The sequence below is a fragment of the Doryrhamphus excisus genome, linkage group LG8 (genome assembly GCF_037039965.1).
Source record: "Doryrhamphus excisus strain RoL-2023G ecotype Guam linkage group LG8, RoL_Dexc_Guam_v1.1, whole genome shotgun sequence".
Classification (NCBI taxonomy): domain Eukaryota; kingdom Metazoa; phylum Chordata; class Actinopteri; order Syngnathiformes; family Syngnathidae; genus Doryrhamphus; species Doryrhamphus excisus.
Window position 1 is genome coordinate 7964618 of NC_136364.1, and position 19610 is coordinate 7984227.

The window sequence follows — 19610 nt, forward strand, 5'->3', positions numbered from 1 at the left end:
GTGTATTTTGTGGGATTCCCAACCATAATTAAAGTGTACTTAAATATGTCCTCGTCTTTTTATCCTTTAAAGGCGAATGTCATTGGTCGATATGTGTGGCGCCAAGCGGTGGGGCTGTCGTCATAACAGAGAGGCGTGGCCTCCCATAGTGTGTGTGCGCACGCGCTCATTACGCAAATAAAATTAATTATATAAATGAGTAACAATTATTAACTTAAGGTTAAATAAACAATGGCAAACAGTTGCTAATGCAAACCAGGGGGATATATTAAAGCCCACCCCCCCTATTTTGCAAACAGCAAAGACCCTGAAAGGAGTCAAGGCCAGTTTTGGCTTGTGACAACACATCTGTGCTTCATTTCTAGCTAAGATTTGGTAAGACAGCATCACTCTTTTTTTGTCTTTGCAAAGCGTATCATGGAGAACTCTACTGGTGTTGTTTTGGATGGATGGGAGTACTACTATGGCTACGTTGATCCAGTGATTGTGGATGAGAGCACATTGAAATACAATAAATGTAAGCTTTATTCTTGGTTTTTTTTCCTTATGTCATCGATTAATTCATTACCTCTTTCAGATTCTATTGTTATTGTATTTTGGATTATTCTGGCTGCATTTGTGGGAGTCCTCTTTCTCTGTTTGAATCTCATGTCTGGAACTGGGCCTCTACCTTGGTGAGTGTTGGTTTTCTTTTTTCTTTAAAAAACAACAACATAGTACTGAAACATACAAATGCAAGAGCCTCGTTTTATTCCAGGAGTCCCAGACGCAGAAGTCAAAGGAGGCGCAGGTCATCCAATTTAATCTAAGCTTGCATGAATAAAAAAGGTGGATGTGTTTCCGTGATGACATTACCACATAAACGGCTTGTTCAAAGTTGTTTTGGTCTGAAAATCTCCCATTTCATTCCAAAAAAAGAGACACAGTAGAAAGATTCAGCTAACAATCATCAAGTCCTCACAGACGGCTCTAACGGCCGTTTCACTCTGAGACCATTTGCGGCTATTTCGCCGCTTACGCCTGTCCCCGGTCACCATAGAGACATGAAACCGGAAGCCTTGCGCCGAGCTGGCCCCGCTCCACACCTCGTGGACATACAAAGACAGGAGAGACAGGCCTGCTCCTGGATGGGGAAACAGAAAAACATGACAGGCGATTTGAGGGGGGGTTAAAAAAAAACTGCTGCTGTTTTTCTTTTACATTTCCACATATTCTTCTCAAGTAATCTTCATTCATTTTCTTCTCGTAATATTGCCACAATGTTGACTTTATCCTCATCATATAAATTATCCCCCACCTGTATTTTCTGATGTTTGTTTCTCACAATATTACCACTTTTCAAAAAATGTTATATATATTTTTTAACATTTCAACTCTAAGCTCCTTAAATGAATTTTTTTCCCCTCATAATAGTAAAAAAAAGAATTCTGGTTAAGTTGTGACTTTTCACACTGTTAGAATGTCACTTTTTCTGTTAATAGTGTGAATTAAATTTAATTAATTAATTAAAATTACATTAAATTGCATCTTTTTTCCAATTTCTTGTAAATTTGGTCCCCATAATTTTATGATTTTATTCCCATAAAATTGTAACTTTTCCCCTAACCAAATTTTCCAAAAAATTACAATTTTATTTTGTATTGTTTCTCATCATATTATGACTTTTAAAAAAAGTATTTTTTTCCACTACTATTTCAACAAAATGGACGTTATTTTTCTCAGAAAATTGTGACTTTTTTCCATTAGAATGAAAATACTTTAATATTTTGACTTTATTTTTATAAAATGACAGCGGTTTTTTCCAACTATTTCAACTTTCTTTCAGTTAATACTCTTCTTGTAATTTTGAAAAAAATCAAAGTTATTTTTCCTCATATTATTGTAACATTGTTCAATTTTTTGTTGTTGTGTTGTGTGTTTTGGTTTCTTCTTGAATTCTATTTTTAAATGAGCCAAGGGCAAAGTAAAAAAAATAGCAGCGGGCTGCAAATGGCCCCCAGGCCACACTTTGGACACCCCTGCTGTCCAGTAAACGTGTCTTACCACATTTCCACTCATCTCTGGCATCTTGGGGCCGGCAAGCAGAGACGACCGCTCGATGCGCCTCTGGAAGCTGTCCTCGCCTCTCCAGCAAGCGTATCATGATGTCCGTGAACAGGCGGAAGGTTTCCCTCTCCCCTGGGACGGGCGTCTGGCAGACTTGATGGTAGAGGCGAAGGAGGTCCGCTTTGAGGCCGGCATCTGGCAGTAAGGCATCCACGATCTCCCCGTGCGTCATCACGCTCTCTTCCAGCCAGCGCAAGAAGATTTTGGTGCGTTCTGGGTCGTAAACATCCTCCGCCAGGCACCTGAGGGTCCATTTGGTGAGCAGGTGGGCCGTTTCCACAGCCAGCAGACCGGGATGCCCTGTGCGCTCTGGCCGAGGTTCACTGGGGCCCAACACAGGGCGCCAGTGCAGAAGAATGCTGCTGAGAAACAAGCGACATTCGCTCTGGAGACTCTCCTCTTGTGCTTCCGTCTCAGCGTCCTCTGTCGGCTTTTCTTTTTTGGTCCAGACAGGGGAGCATTTACCCCGGGTCTTGTCCTTCCCAGATGCTGAAACAAAGCACATCATGATAAAGCGAACATTTTACGTAAAATGCCATCTCTAAAGGTGTTCAATTTCATGCTGAAAATAGTGTAAGGAGCCACTTACTGAGGAGTTCCTTCACATTGTGCTTGTCACGCAATGCCTGGATCTGGCTCTGGAGGGCCATGTGGCCGGTCAGGGTGGTCCAGCACAGCAGCAGACCGAGAGCGTCGGCGGTGGAGAGAGGCTGCGCCAGGAGCATCGGTCGCTCGGCTGTGTTTGATGCACAGAGAGCGGTGACCTGATGCTTCAGTATGGAGGAGAGCGTCTGCAGGAACAAGCTGAGCTGAGCTACCGTCACACCCGACCTGACGGGGGAAGAAGCAGCACACGTCAGCATCTCTGAGACAGAGAGGCTTCTCATCCAGCAGCTGTCAGGGCTTACCTCAAGCGTCTGCCAACACTTAATGCCGTGGATAGAAATTCATTGATGAGTGGGAGCGGCAGACACTTGACTTTCTCATCCGCCAGCTTGGAACCTTCTCTTTGCTCCGCTGCCATCTCTTTCTGTCCGAGGCTGGTGGACCACAGCGTGTGTAGCATGTGCACCACGGAACCCAGCAAATGCTGCTCCAGGTTCCTGGGGACAACAAGAAACGTCACAACGGTGCATGGTTTCAACTCCAAAGTCAAACCTACCTTTTTTCAAGCATCTGTATCATCCAGGTCAGGAGGCCATGGTTCTTGCAGAGGTTGTGTGCCACTTTGTTGACGCCTGCTGCCTGACACAGCACCCTGATGATCTGCGCCTGGTGGACAGAAAAGGCAGTCAGCTCGTTGTCACCACACAAAAAAGTTGAATAAAATGCTCTAGCATTTAAGTGCAAGGACATAAGTGTTTTTATGAAACATGTAAGTTTCTGCAGACAGTAATGATTGACATGTAGACTGACCAATGACATAACCCACTAACTCTTGGTGCGGCACTGCGACACTACCCATACACTACATAACCACCCAATGATTGACACGTAGACTGACCAATGACTAACCGACCAATCCCATTTGCTAGGCGTAGCTACCGTAATAACGGACCAACTAGCCATGTCTCTGGTTGCAGTGACTGACACCTGGGCTGACCAATGAAGACTCTGTGTCATAACCAACCAACTAACCATGTTTCTGGGCGTAGTGGATAACATCTAGATTGACCAATGAAGACTTTCTGACATAACTGTCCAATCATTCCTGTTTCTCCATGTAATGATTGACATCCAGACTGACAATGAAGACTAGGTGACATAACCGACCAGTTGTCCCTGTTTCTATGTGTCATGATTGACATCCAGACTGACCAATGAAAACTAGGTGACATAACTGACTACCTATCCATGTATGTGTGTGTAATGATTGACATCTAGATTGACCACTATATACTAGGTGATATAATCGACCAATTATAGTTTCTGCATGTAATAATTGACATATAGACCAATGACGACTATGTGACATAATCGGCCAACTGTTCATATTTGTGCGAGTAATGATTGACATCCAGACTGACCAATGAAGACTATGCAACATTCCCAACTGTTATCATGATTGACATGTAGAGTGATATAAAGAGCAGACCAATTACTTATTGTAGCGTGTGATGACATATAGACCGGCCAATGACTATAAGGGAGTCAGAGGCCATGCATGAGGGAGTGGAAAAAAGACACAGCACAATATAGGATGTCTGGTTCAGCATTGGTCACCTTTACTAGCAGCTTCTTTGCATTAGCGTGTTTATGATGACAAAAGGACCAGAGGAGGGCGTACCTGAGTGTGGTCGTCACACAGGGGGCTGCTGCTAAATCCGAGCAGGCTCAAGAAGATGCCTTGCTGGTTGCATAATTGGAAACAGTGTCCGTCACTTATCCCTTCCTCCAGCACATTCAGGATCCACTCTCGTTCCTTTTTGTGCTGCAGAACAAACACAGTGAGCAGACCGTGACCCCCAAGCCTGTCACAGAGAGGATTAATATCCGCGGGGGGCTGCACACAAGTCAAACACATCAAGGCTGAACTCAACAGACATCGTCCGAGTTTGTTTGTGATCGCCTCAGTGTCAACACACGTCAGAATCAAGTTGAGAGGGTGCGAAAACAAATCTGCCCTTGAGTACGTCCCTCCAGCGCTTTACCTCCAGGTCAAAGCCGTAGAAGAGCTTGAAGAAGTCGGGCACCTTCCCAAAGTCCAAACTCTGGTGGGACAGCAGGAAGCGGTTCAGGACCACGTACATGTGGTCCTCTGGAGAACACATAAGGGAAAAATCAGTTCCACTTATGCAAAGCCGGAGGGGTGTCCAACATTTTCTAAAGATTCTAAAAACAATTAACAAGAAAACTAAAAACAAAACAACATAAATTAAAAAATCTGCAGTAAGTTTACAAGAATAAAGTCAAAATATTATCAGAATTTACAAGAAAACAAAATCAGAAAAATGGTTGGAAAATGAACACAAAAAAATAGCTGTAATTTTTGCAAGAATTAAGTCAAAATATTTAGAGGGAAAAGTCGTATTCTACTGAGAAAATAAACTCAGAATATTATGAGGGGAAATAATGTAATTTTAATAGCACAGAGAAGCGCTTTTTGATATGCGTAACAAACAACTAATAAGTCATTTAGGAAAATTAGGCTGGGGTAAATGTTTTATTATTTGTATCATAATATTAGAAAAACATTAGAAGAACTTCTTAGAAAGAAGAACAAAATCATATTTGGGAAGTTAAAAAAAAAAACAGCAAAGACCAAAGTTTCTACTAATTATATGTTTTCCATTTCTATATCCTTTGTATACGATAAAGCTGAGATGCATATATTGGATAAAAGGGCTTTAATTTCATGTCTAGAGGGCTCTAATAATGTAAAAACCATATTTAGAAGGTCATAGGAACAGGTATGTATCTGCCACCTACCGGGTTTGAGCATCTGCTGAGCCGCTTTGCTGATGTACGTAGTCAAGACAAAGGGAAGCCTTTCGTTCTGCTTTGCAATCCCATTCTTCACCATGTCCAGCAGATACAGCAGCTGTTGACCACAAAGAATTCCACAAGCTCATTTTAGGCCACTCTTTCCCCGAATGCTTTCCAAATCATATCACCTGCTTCTTCTCTCGGAAGCGGGCGCCCTCCAGGTGCTGGTAGAAGTAGGTCAGCACGTGGTAGGCCGCCGCCCGCACCTTGGCGTCGTAGCTGCTCAGAGCCATGACGGTTACCCCCAGGGCATGGACGGAGACGAACTTGAGGCAGTCCACCACCGATTCTGAGAGCGAGAGGCGAGGAATGACGGCGAGCGGGTGGAATAACGGCGACGGGCAGCGGCGTGATGGGCGAGAACTCACCTGGTCCGAGAATGGCGCTGAAGAGAGGGAGAAGGAAACACGGGTCGTACAGATCGCTATCTGTTTGCTGGAACAGCATCTCTTGATCCTTCTGAGGACGTTGAGAGATTGAGTTTACATACGGTGACAAATGTCGTCTAATAATGCCATTTTAGAACGCAAACCTGTGGAATGATGCTGCGCCGCTGGGGAAAGCGAGCAATGGTCTGGAGCATCTTGTCGGTGTTCAACAAGGCCAAGATGTCGTCCGAGTGGGTCTGCTTCCACAGAGAAGACCCCAGGCTCTTCCTGGTTTTGTGGTGCTCCACAGCTGCCGGACCCCACAAGACAGACCTGTGTACAGAGTTCCACAGTATGAGTGTGTGTGTGTGTGTGAGCAACAAAGGTCAACATTTGTCACATGAAGATAAAATAAAGTTACTCACTGGAATTTGAGGAGACTGAGATTGTTTTTTTCATATTCCTGAAGGAGCAGCAATATGGTTTGGTCTGTTCAAACACAACAATGTATGAAATAGATGCCAATTGGACGACATTTAAAAAAATAAAGAATAAATAAACAAACACATAACGTCTTGTTGTATGCATTACATACACCTAAATAAGACACATACATTTCCAGTCAAAAGTTTGGAGACACTTTATCATACAATAACATAGTGAAGTGTCTCACACCGGTCGTGTACATGCATTGCCAGATCGATTATTTACATCTAGATAGTTCATATTTTCCTTCCAGTTTCATTTTATTGAATTTACTTTTAAATATCTTGATTATATTAACATTTTCAGGCAAAACATTTTACATTTGTTATTATTCAATTAAAATATTTCATTATTATCATCATCATTTCATTCAAATGATTTGTTACTAGAGTTTTTTTTAAACTAATGTATTACTGTAGTCCAGAGTGTAGCTCCATAAGTTATGTTTATTAATGATAAAAGTGTCTCCAAACTTTTGACTGCATTAACAGATACAGTGTAATGTTAATGCACAGTTCATATTTTCCTTACAGTTTCATTTTATTGAATTTACTTTTAAATATTTGTATTATGTCAAAAGTTTTACTCATTTGTGGCTACTTTTATTTGTCTTGAAAAATTAATCAATCAATTATAAAATATTCATGTTTTCTGATCCAATTTTATCTACCTTTATTTACCTGTAGTGCTGAGTGTAGCGCCATATGATCCCATAAGTACCAGGAAGTGATTCATGTTGCAGACTGTAGGACATTTCTTCACCAGACAGAGAAGGAGGGACACCAGAGCCTCTGAAAGACCAGCCAAAGTCAAACATCGAATGGCAGCAGTAAGGATGTACCTTTTGAACGTACCTTGAGCCTGACTCCTGCTGGGGTCGTCTGCATGGGAGTCCAGCATGGTGGGCAGGAACAAGGAGTGGCTGCTGGCCATCATGTGGAGGGCGGATAAAGGTAGCAGGTCACCGTTGATACCGCTGGGGGGGTACATCACCTCCAGAAGGCTCCTCAGGGTGTTCAGGAAATGCCCATCAGTGTAGCGATACCTGAAGAAAAAAGAAATGATTGGCAAAGAGAATACGTGAAAGAGATATCAGCATAAATGTAAATGTCTTACTTCAGTCCAGTCCTGACAAAAGAGTTCCAGTTGGCTGCGGCGTTGTCAGGGGACGTCTAGGCAGTAGATGGCCAAGGATTAATGTCATAAAGTGAAGCGAAGTGTGCTGCCAGAGGTGGAAACCTACGATGAGCTTCTGCAGCCTTTCCAAGATGTCGTGTTCCTGGCTTGATGGGACTGCTGGCGTCTGATCTTTGCTGCGACTGTAAGAAGCAATCAGACACTTGAGGGCAGCCGCGGCGATGCTCTTCCTCCAGGTTTCTCTTTCTTCTTCGTCTGGAGAGTCAGCCAGCTTCTCTGTGATCACGTCCACCAGCGCCCACCTGGGAGGTAAAATAATTTCAATGCCAAATTCCCGACCCGGTTCCTTTGTTTTTCCCAATTCTGGATTCTGAGGACCAGCTACCTTTCAAAGCTGTCTGCTTTCTGCAGGGCGCATGGCAGCTTACTGATCAGGTCCCTGATGTCTGCCATGTCTGCAGAGAGCTTGATCAGAGCCGCCAGCGCTTCGATCAACCCAGCATCTACCATCGCATCTCCAAGGGCAGACTGCATCAACTTGGCCAGCAGACGCTGCTTTAGTGTGTGTAAAACTTCTTTTTGCACTGAAATGACACAATTCAGTCAGACAAACCTCAGACGACATGCACATATACAGTATATATTGATGTTTTGGAAAAAGGATGGCATGCGGGCCAAACAGTCAGGAGATCTGGGAATGTTCTCCCCATCCACAAATAAAATGCATGTTAGGTGAATTGGAGACTCTAAATCACCCATAGGTGTGAATGTTTGTCAATACTGTATGTGCCCTGTGATTGGCTGGCCACCAGGCCAGGGTGTACCCTGCCTTTCACCCGAAGACACCTGGCATAGGCTCCAGCATACCCCATGGATAAAAGCTGATTAATATTTAAAGAGAAATATTGTGTGTGTTATTATTAGTTATTAATATCAAAGTGTCATCTTGTTCTATTTACATTTTCTATATCTATATCTTTCATATATCTCACACTTTAGACACCCCTGCTTTGTCAGCGTGTGACCAGACATCAACTCTCATCAACTATTAGGCGTGTTGGCTTCCTTCTTCAAGAGTTAACCATGGTGATTAAAGAGAGAAAAGGTGGGCTGTTTGCCTGCGTGGGAGTTGCACACGCCGCAGGAAATAACGTACGTCAAGCCCACCAATCTGTAGATGTTCTGAGATGCTACACACACAGACTGAAAATCAAAATGCTGACCTAGAGAGCAGGGATATGTATAGTTGTCCCTCGTTTATCCCGTCTAATTGGTTCCAGACCCAACTGTGATAAGTGAGTCTTGGCGAATGTTCATGAATAAAATAATTTTATCGTTCCAGCATAGAAAACATGTTTTACAAAACTTCAAAATATGTTTTTTACCACCATTAGAGCCCTCTAGATATGAAATAACACCCCTATAGTCATATTTATAATATAATATATTTATAATGTAGTCAATACAATAAGCAATTACAAGACAGAACTCACTCGTTAGCATTGGTAAAGTTCCCTTTTGTATCTCGGACATAATGTGGGTCGATTGCATGGCATGAAAAAAGTTTATCAGTCTATCGTCCATCCTCACTATGACACATTGTTCCCACTACATGTATGCACAAGCTACAGGATCTCTGCAAAGACATTTGCATTAGCGACGGCCACCGCTTTAACGAGTTAGCCTCCAATTTATCTATTGTAAACCTATGAAGTGGGGAAGAGGGACAAAGTAAGAAACAAAAAATGCACCACTTCCGCACCGAATGAGAGGCATAGGAAACCTGTGTTCAACATTTCCACATGTCCCATTTGTGTACAAACCGTCTTGAGGCCTGGTTGCATCATCTTTCCCAGCCACCTGCAGGTAAGTCCGGATGAGAGGGAGGAAGTCTTCCGCCGTGTCAGCCAGCTTCCTGGCGTTGTCGGGCTGCAGACACCACATCTCGAAGAAGAGGAGCTGTGTGGAGCAGTGCTTCAGCAGCAGACACGCGATGGCCAGGATGTGAGGGAGAGGACGTCGGAGGCAGTACAGCAGCACGTCGGTGTGGATGAGCCGCGCACTTCCAGGCTCGCTGGACAGCGTCTGGAGCAAGAAAGCCTCCAGGGCCGGACTGGAGCAGGACAGCAGCAGCGTGCCCAGACCATGGAGGTGAGCTTGCGACAAGCAGATGCCAGGGTCCTGGTCTCGCCTTGCTGAGGACTCGGTGAGAATCTGCAGTGCAGCTTGACCGTATATGCTGAGTCGGGTTTGTGTGTCTGTTATGACTAGCCTGTCCTGCGGGAGCAGCAGCAACTCAGATGTCACATCTCTGACTTTGGAAGGCTCCATGTAGGTATGCAGCGACAGGAGAGCCTGGAAAGGTCTGGAATGTCTCACGGGAGTCTGGGGACCTATCTCCTTAAGCTCCTTGTACACAGCTCTCTCCACAGCGCCCGTGTAGGCGACCAGAAGCTCCAGGTGGCCCAGCTGGCTCAGGGTGGGGGCGCCCATCTTGAGCAGAGCGGTGATGTCGTCGCTCAGCTGAGTGCACATCTGCTTTAGTCGGACCGGGTTTAGCAAGTGTGGAGGCAGGGTGGACTGTTCCAAAGCTAGATACCACTGCTCCATACATGGATGTCTGAAGATGGAGTCCAATGCCGAGAGAAGTATCTAAAACACAAATTACAACCACTCGCCAAAATGAATTATCAATATTTGAGCGTATTTTTCTAGGTTTTATCAATTTTATGAACTTGAACCCTGACTGGTTCTGGTCTTTTGTCTTTCTATGACACCCATCATGCGACCTTAATGATGACGATCCAAATTGCTCAGTGATTTTTAAAAAATGTTTTATCCTGACCTGCTCTCTGTTGGGTTCGCCAGTGGTGGACTGGTTGAGTTCCAGGAAAAGGTCAGATTCCTCTTTGTGGTTCTGTTCTGCCGGCTCAGAGTTCGAGGACTTCTGCCAGCCTTGCAGCTTGGATAAGACATCTTGCAGTATTCCCATTAAGGTCTTCAAAATTGCAGATCCACTGTTTTTGGGAAACTGTGTGTGGAGGGGAAAGGTCAAAATGTTAAAAATGCACTGTACCGGTCGAAAGTTTGGGGACATTTTATCATGTTATTATATGGGAAAGTGTCTCCAAATAGGGCTGTAACGGTACGCCATAATCACGCTACATCCATCACTCCATCGCCCCCTCACTCTATTGTGGTTCTTCAAACATGATCAATAAACATGATTATAATAAACACCACAATAAACAATAGTAAACATCATAATAAACATCAACATGAACATGAATAATAAACGAACGCAGTTTGGGGGTTGACTACAGCCTATTATTAGTCAAAACATGCATATTTTATCAAATTGTCCATATTTTTTGCCCAAATTAAGCATTTTGAACCATTAAAATGGCTACATGTATTAACCCTTTATAGGGCAAGTAACCATATATGGTAACTTAAAAAACAGGGTTTCCCCATGTCTCAGCAAGGCAACAGAGTCATGTGACTTTCTCATGCCAATGAGCCAAGATCAGACAATGTCACAGGAAGTGACATCATGGGTTGCGCTCAATCAGGAGTGAGACAGAGAGTACCAAACTTCCTTCTTCATTCAGAAGTTGGAAATTGCAATTTTCTGACGCTTGGGGCCCGACACTCTTGACCCAAACATAAAAACTAACCATGGTAAGTTGATCACAGTCATTCTAACTACAGTACCTCTGTTGATGTCACCTTGTGCAGTCTGACCTGTCCCTTTTCCATACCCTAAATGGGCAAGGAACCGTATATGGTAACTTCTTTGATCTTGATTTGCACCCAAAACCTGAAACCTTTTTAAAAAGTAAAAAGAGAAAAAAAGTATTTTTTTCTCCCAATAACACTGAAGGATTGAATTTTTAAATTTCCAAGTATTTCAGTGAGTGCCCAATAAAGAGACCACCACTTTTGATCATTTGCACAACAAATTAACTTCCTTCTACCTTTTCTTTTTCAATTTTTTTTACATCACAAAGAAGATGCTTTTAGCTGGGGGAGAGGCCCACAGCAGAACCCTCTGCTCCTTGAGAAGAGCGATGCATACTGAGAGAGGTGTGATTACTTGCCGGTAGAGCCAAAACAATTTGTAAACAATGTGATTTTGTGACTCAGATAAGCGCGTCTTACCGTGCCAAAGTCTTCCACTGCTGATTTGATGTAGAGTAAAATCTGTTTAATCGCCAGCGGGAAGTCAGCAAGTGACATGGAAGCTGCCGCTCCTTCCACATCCTTCCTGAAGGTGTCCTCCAGCAAGCTGCTCAAGCCGCCAAGGTAGGCAGCTTTCATTACGGCGGTGAAGGAAGGCGACGTCCCCTCTGGCTGACAATCAGACGACTTGAACTGTAAAACGATGACAAAGAAGGGTGTAACGCTCATGTGTCGTGTACTCAGTGTGCCATCCCACACCGACCAGCTCCTCTCGGCACTGCTGCGGGAGCCACTTGGAGTAGTAGCGGTGAAGGAGCACCACGGAGCCATGAGGAGAAAGGTGCGGCTCGGAGGAGGCCAGGTCTTTGTCGTACTGCAGCAGACACAAACAGAGCGGGAGCGGCTCCCTCTGGCCGTGAAGGACGTGACACAGCACTGCCGACAAGTACTGAAACACTGCCCCTGCAGGAAATAACACACCCACAATGACATCGTTGTAATAAAGCAATAAAATACTGTAAGAAAAGTAGTTTCCATACATACAAATAAACTTTTGTCACCTTTGTCTGCAGGAAGTTGGTTTCGGGCCTCCAAAGCGGCAAGGACGGCAACGCTGAAGGGGAAGGTTTGAACAATGAAGTCTTGGCTCAGATGCGGCCCGAACTCCTCCATGTCGCAGTCGTTGCCCTCCATGATGACATCCAGCATGTCCAGGACATCTAGTGGAGACACATTACATAAGAAGAGCGGCCTGATTGGTGGGTGGACATGCAGAGGGGCTCACCCACCGTCGATGTGGGACACGGGGACGCTGACGGCGTCTCCCTCCAGCCCGCTCAGGTTGGACTGTATGTTGGCTGCCTCCTGCACCAGGCTGGCGACTTTATCCGTGTACATGTGGGAATGGCTCACCAGCTTGACAAACACCTGTGTGAAGGAAAGCCATACGTTCTCGATCAAGGCAGCGTGGGAAGAACACAGAGATGACACGCCCACTCACTCGCTCCAAGAACTGAATGACCGTCTCTTGCTGGCTGGGCTCTACCCGGTCCAGCTCGTCAAGCCAGACTACAAGCTCAGTCCAAGTGTACTCAAACACGCCGCTGTCCTTTAACACCTGAAGAGACACAGCCACAGATATATTAGAGTCCTGTGGGAAACACTGTCATTCAAAGCATTAGGGTTGTGGAAGACAAACCGAAGCGACCGTTTTTTCAGTTTGTAGTGAAGAATTAGATCTTTAGATAAATCGATTGTGGAGACATGCACTGGGTATTAAGTTCTGATTAGTACATTTTGCTTCAAAGTACTGGCAGATGGCTCTCACAGCTGTGACTGGATTTCGACTTTCCAGAGGGAAGCAAGAAGGTACCGAAGCATGGCCGCTATTTTGTATTGTCATTTATACAGTGGTACCCTGCCATACGAGTGTACTAATTTTTAGATGTGAGCCATCTCTCCGCTGACATTTTGCTTTGAACTGCAAACTGTGACCATAGCTAAAGAGTAGCTAAACATTCCACTTTAAAGTTTTGCACACAACAGCAGCTCTGTTGTATACTTTCAACTTGACATCGAGCTGCCGAGCCAACGCCACACAAAGAAATCAGCGTGTCTTCTCACTTTGAGAACCAGCATCCGCGTGGACGTCTTGAGTTGGCTGCAGCGGCTGCTGACAAACATCTTGAGGAGCAGATAAAGCACCGACTTTTCTTCATCTGTGGCTTCCTGTGGCAGAGAAACAAAGTGAGAGAGGTCCAGATCCAGTGTTATACATATAAAAAAAGGTTCTTAACCTGAAAGCGGAACCAGGAGAACTTGCTGGCGGGAAGGTCTAAGGCCAGCTGCAGTATCTGATGCTGCAGGACGGGAGCCACTTCTTCATCCACTCCTCCCTCTGACACGACCCCTACGCACGCCAGACAATGTTCAATTTTATGAGTGCGAACGGGCGCTTTACTTGACGAAAACAGCGATTACCTTTCAGGAACTTGCTGAAGTCAAACCTGCACTGGTTGACCAGGTGTGGCACCACTTTCTGGTAAAGACAAATCACCTGGAGGATCAGGGCTTTGAGCAGGATCACCTCAGGCTGCTCTGGTGCTGTTACACAAACATGGATACAAGTACACCCCTTATATCAGCTAATCATGGAGATGTAAGTAGAATCACACACAATACACACTCCCACATGTGCCACGCCTGAAATCTATCATAAAAGAGTATTCATTACGGGAGGGGCTCAGTCTACGTCTTTGGACTTGTATTCTGTACATGCGTGTGTACTTTTTACCTATAGAAAACTCCTAACTGGCTCACACTGTACACAGACCACATAAAGGAGTATAAAATACAGGAATGAAATGAACGTATCTTAAAATGGGGCATGATCAGCCTGAGGAAGGCAGACTTCTTGTTTCGGATCTGATTAGAGTGTTCCTAACAAAGTGGCCAGATTCTTACCAGAAACTTGGCTGTCTTGACTTGCTTTGTCCTTCTTGGTCAGCGCCTGCCACTTGCCGACGATGCTGGTCATGTCGGGTAAAAACTGTGACGAGAGGATGACGTTTGGAAAGTCAAATGGTTTTCAAAAGGAGGCTTGGTAGCATTCACCTTGCTTAGCGTCTCTCTGTACTGCTGCAGCAGGTCGGCCATGGCGTCGGGTGTGTACACATCTGAGTGGTTCCCTAGGAGGAAGGCTACGTTCTTGGCGGCCTTTTTCAGGATGAAGCTGACGGTGGAGAAGGCGGTGAGCTGCGCCGCGGTGTTTGCCAACTACGGGGAGGACAGGAGAGATTCACGGGGTCTGCGGCATCCATCCATGCTCTGCACAAATGTGTGCGTGCGTGCTACGTACACTGAGGCCCTGTGTGAAGAAGGCCTTGGTGCAGACCGGAGGAAGCGATATGACCATGATCATGGACAGCAGACGAGGAAGTGGAAGGAGCTCGCGGGTTTGAAACACGGCGCTGATGTCTGGCTGGGCCTCGTAGATCTGACGTGAAATGAAATGGTGTTAAAAAGATATTAGTCAACTGCAGCAAAACTCATATACAGTACGCTCAGAGGACTCTTCATTAGTTACACCTGTACACTCTTTCCAGTAAATCGGTCAATATGAAAAGATCTACACGACTGTAGCGTAATCCCGCCTTAATTGGTTCCACACCCGACTGAGCTAAAGATTGGATTCCTTATTTGTAAATAAAGTAAAAACTATTTGCAAGCCTCTAAATACACTTTTAAATATTGTTAAAGCCCTCCAGACATGATGTAACAACCCTATGCTGACATTTAAACTCATAATAAAATAAAAATGATTGACTTAATGGAGATTCAGAGTTTAGTTTGTGGCCACAACAGTAGCCCGTGTTACTATGGTGATGATGTTATTACTGTGACTGATATGTGATAATTCAAACTAAACATTTTAATTATTTAAATTTCTCTCTCTTTCCCTCCCAATAAAAGCCATAAATACCGTCCATACTATATAATAGTTGAATGTATTTATAGTGGGAGTCATGTCTTTATGATTTTTATTTGATGGTGTGAATGGTGTACCTTTTTGAGAAGCCGGACATTGTCCTGCCAAGCGTTCTTGAGGCGGGGGGTGTACGAGTGCTGCATCTCCTTGAAATATCTCGTCACAATGTCAGGACTCGCTTTGAGGGTGTTGACCACCAGCTCAGCCACCAGCTCGTCCTCGGCCGCCTGCCTCAGGCCCACCAGGAACTGCAGCAGGATGATGTTTCCGGCTCTGAAGAGAGCGAAAGCAGCACGTGGAAGAAACAGCAAAGGAAAAAAAGCCCAAGTCGTGTAGAAATGAACGTGGACTACACTTGCCTGCCGGCCGTGCCAAAGCTGGCATCGTGAAAGCTAATGCCGTGCTTCCGGGAGCAGCACAGGTCCAGAAGGAAGCTGTGAGCCAGCTCCCTCACCACCGATGTCCCAGCATGCTCACGGTCCTCCTCAACCTTGTCATGGAAACAACATTTGCATCAACTGCAGCAAAGACAAAGCGAGAAGTGAGACAAACCCACTCTCTTATCAGCCACGTTAGCGTCGGCGATCCCATTCCATTTGTAGAGAGAAGCGATGCTGGCGAGCGTGGTAGGTGTGAAAAAACGCACTTTTTGCGTTTTGCTAATGGCCTTGTTTAAGACCACCTGCATCAGGCACAGATCACGTGAAGCGTAAGAGGAAATCCGTCAGGAGTCGTCGTCTTCAACAATCAGGCCAGCAATCACTCACTCTGCTCTTCAGCGTGGACAAAATCAGACTGACCACCGACATCCTGTCCTCCTTCAGCCCCGTGCTCAGGATCGCTGGCAGAAGCTCTGGCGTGGCAAGTCAACATAAAAAGAGTTTACAGTCACTGCAGAATAAAAATACAAGTGTGTGTGACTTTTTCATAAAATAATCCCATAAATCTCACGATTGTGTACATGGCAAACCTGCTCAACACTCAATTTGACAGCCTCCTCCCCACCAACCGCGCCTACTCTCATGCAACCTGTTGAGGCTCCAAAGTCTTCCCATTGAAGCCCCATGGAAAAATACATCGGGCACAAACGGTACAACTAAGCAGCCGTGGCCGACTGCCGCCAAGCAACCGGCAAGTTGCCAGGGTTTCCCACCGTAAAGAAACTCTGGACCGACACAGATACATTTGCAGCTACCTGTTTAGTCTTTAGCCTTTTTCTGGTCTTATCAGACACTTTTGGAGATTCTGATATTAAAAGCACGTAACGGTCTGTCTTGCTTATAATTTTTTTTTAACCACCAGTAGTATAAAAAAATCTATTTTGTTCGGTAATTGATCTGACCGTGTTAAGCAGATTTCCGCAAAGGAATCTTCCTTTTAAATTAAACATTTTGTTGTAGGAGCATAGAAAACCGGTTTACCATCTACTAAATACCCTTTTTAACATTAGAGCCCTCTAAACATAAAATAACACCCCTACAGCCACGTTTACACTCCTGCTACCCAATATAGTAGACATAAATTTGTAAACCTAGTGACCAGTGTAAACTACTACTTGTCATCACAACATTTTTTAATGCATCTTCTGAATGCCTTATAAGTGAATCATACTTCCTTTAGACATTTTTATGTTAGAAAATGCTTAATTTAGGCACAAAATGGGTCATTTTTGCTTAAATATAAAATATAGTGAAATATATAATAAAGTATTCCCAACAGTATGTACAACTTTAGTAAGAACTTGCAGTATTTGCAGTATTCAACCACCAAACAGCAATAATTTGTCCATTAATACATTTTGGAAAACCATGATAAAGTCAAGCCACAAAATTTTAAACACAAAGTTGTGAGGAACAAATGTACTGCAAATGTGACAATAACAACATCTTGCGCCCCCGCCCCGACAAATAGCTTTTGAAATTTGTGACATGAGTACGTACACTTTAAACGTAACCACAAAAATTGCAAATGAAGCACGGGGCCCCTTTATAAGTGGTGACAGGTTGCTAGCGCAACCCCCATGTTACCTTTGACCTCTAATATCTGTCCAATGGTTGCATTGTCTCCAGACACCAAAAAGGACAGCACAAACTGGATGAAGGCCATGCGGACATCCAGTTTTCCCTGCAAAAGTTTAATTATAGTCAAATAAGACAAGTGATGGTCATAATAAAGCGTTTCTTCCCGTCTCTACCTTGTTATCTTTCCACTTTGCTAGCCCGGAGAACGCTTTATTAATGTGAATGTGACTCAGCACCTCCCTGGCAGCTTCGGGCCCCTGAGATATTGATGCGGACAGGAAGCTGAGACACTGACGAATCAATCTGGAGGGAAAAAATATGTTTTCGGATGGTCAGCATCCAGGAATGCATTCATCAGCCAGGGTTCCTAATGAATTCATTCGATACCAAAGACGTGGTTATACGTTTTTATAATTCCAAGCTCCTGATCCCAACAATGTATTTATAAGTTTAATGTAGCGTGCAGGAGGTTCCGTATAGTAGGGAAATTTTAAAGCATGCACACACAGTTCTGTCCTAGATGTAAAAATTGTAAATAGTTTGTGGTGTTTATTTGTAAAGCTGACCTGTGATTCCGTGACAGAAAACATCCTTGAATCCGCTTCATGTGGCTGGAAATCGTTTTTTTCACGATTGTGTTGCCAACCCTGTTGAAGTGGGACAAATCGCTGGCTGTCCTCAGGAGAATCACTTGCAAACTCTCCAAGATCAGCAACATCTACACACATTCCGAGATCAGAGCAAACCAGGCATGTCCAAACTCATTTGCATTTGCAGGTCGCACTTCATATTTGATTGGCCCGTGGCACATACTAAAAGTAAAATGAAAAACGGTCTGCATCACATCATTACAAGAAGTTTTAGGGACACTGTGCAAAGAAACTCCTTTAAAAAATAAAATAAAATACAGCAAAAATAGGCAAAGAAACAATTGATACTAATAAGAGTCATATAACAATATGCATTGTGACCTTTCAAATTATTTAGTCGTGGTTTATAATTAATGATAATCCCAATTTGCAACCATGTGTAAAATATGTCATTTTTTACTGTATTTTAAGAAAGATAAATGACAGTTAAATACATTTGCATGTATTAACAGCCTGGACTGATACCCCACAACATGTATTTACAAAAATGAGGGCTTATGTTCAAAGACACCACGTGATTTAAGTTGCATTCACACGTGTATATGTATTTTCTCTGATTTCCCAGTATAATGAAGTGCCTAAAATTGTACTTGCACACTGAGAATTACGAGGGAGTGCTAAGAATATCCACCTGTTGTTTTTTCTGTTTAGTTAGACAACACATACACACACAATAAAGAAGTGTCCCTGAATGCATCTTGCGGTTGTCTAATGACAATGGGGAAGTGTCAAAGATTCAGAAGACTAGAGACGTGTTTGTGAGTTGATCATACATATAAAGCATATGGTGCTGTACTGCTGTTGATGTGTTTAGGTGAGAATAAAGTGTCTGTGGGAACACCACGCTGCTTTCGTATACCGTGCTAACAGGTGTGGCTTGACACGATGCGCACACGTTAATTACGTACATTTAATTAATGAAATAAATGACTTAAGAGTTTAAACAAACAACTTTCATGAGTTTACACCTCACCTCACTGTCTATTTGTTTGTCTCCTTCCAGTAATCCGAATATCTCCGCACACTCCATGGAAATCTTAATGTAGCCTTCCACCACATCGTACAGCTCAGATGATGGCAGCTTCTTGGCGTTGCTTATGAATCTTTCAAGTCCTAAAAAGCGATTCAAGGTAAGCATTAAAACAATTAATGGCAACAACAAAACTATATGTGTTTAAAAACTCACCCTTAATGGCTGTGGTGGGATCCTTTAGCATTGCTTTAAAAACAGTCCCATTAAACTCTGACAACATTTCTTTCTTGGCCGCCACTTCGGATCCCACCGCGTCTTCATTGCTACGTTTTTTACCCATTTTCGTTGTCAATATGTGCTAGATAACACACATTACAGCTTTACTCAATGATTGTAGCTCAGCCACTTCGGTGCACGTTGGGGTGTAAACAGACACACAAGTCCGACGAGCTTGACAGTCGGATGGAAACGTTGACTGAAGAAGGTCAGTTCCGCACGACAGCCGAGAGAGCTCAAAGCAATGCCACTTGATACACAACAGAGAAATGTTTTTACATTTACTTACATAAAGATCACTTTTATCTATTAATCTCACTACACTTCGCTACATTCTTTCACAAAAATCGACAACACGCAACCATACTTGGTTATATTGATTGTAATTCAAATATGTAACCACTAGACGTCCTCCTTTCTCCCTCTACCAGTCCTGAA

At 43.8% G+C, this 19610-nt stretch overlaps 1 protein-coding gene and 1 long non-coding RNA gene across 2 annotated transcripts; one reads left to right on the forward strand and one right to left on the reverse strand.

Moving 5' to 3' along the window:
• Positions 1 to 282: 282 nt before the first annotated feature.
• LOC131134622 (uncharacterized) lies at positions 283 to 793 on the forward strand. The gene is made up of 3 exons (XR_009131430.2): positions 283 to 375; positions 578 to 674; positions 758 to 793. It is a non-coding gene; the product is annotated as an uncharacterized LOC131134622 (long non-coding RNA).
• On the reverse strand, positions 776 to 19376 carry urb1 (URB1 ribosome biogenesis homolog). The gene is made up of 39 exons (XM_058080106.2): positions 19110 to 19376; positions 18897 to 19036; positions 17840 to 17991; positions 17447 to 17576; positions 17280 to 17376; positions 16020 to 16105; positions 15809 to 15934; positions 15612 to 15742; positions 15330 to 15525; positions 14623 to 14760; positions 14379 to 14540; positions 14229 to 14313; positions 13746 to 13868; positions 13562 to 13674; positions 13389 to 13493; positions 12766 to 12882; positions 12554 to 12692; positions 12326 to 12484; positions 12028 to 12227; positions 11745 to 11957; positions 10429 to 10614; positions 9407 to 10235; positions 7969 to 8167; positions 7690 to 7885; positions 7563 to 7618; positions 7301 to 7491; positions 7127 to 7237; positions 6386 to 6449; positions 6125 to 6293; positions 5961 to 6051; positions 5721 to 5881; positions 5536 to 5647; positions 4758 to 4864; positions 4394 to 4537; positions 3269 to 3378; positions 3015 to 3209; positions 2696 to 2937; positions 2044 to 2595; positions 776 to 1123 (listed from the first exon to the last, which is right to left on the reverse strand). The coding sequence occupies exons 1-39, from the start codon at positions 19234 to 19236 to the stop codon at positions 936 to 938; spliced, it is 6642 nt and encodes a 2213-aa protein (XP_057936089.2). The 5' UTR covers positions 19237 to 19376; the 3' UTR covers positions 776 to 935.
• Between the last annotated feature and the right edge of the window lie 234 nt (positions 19377 to 19610).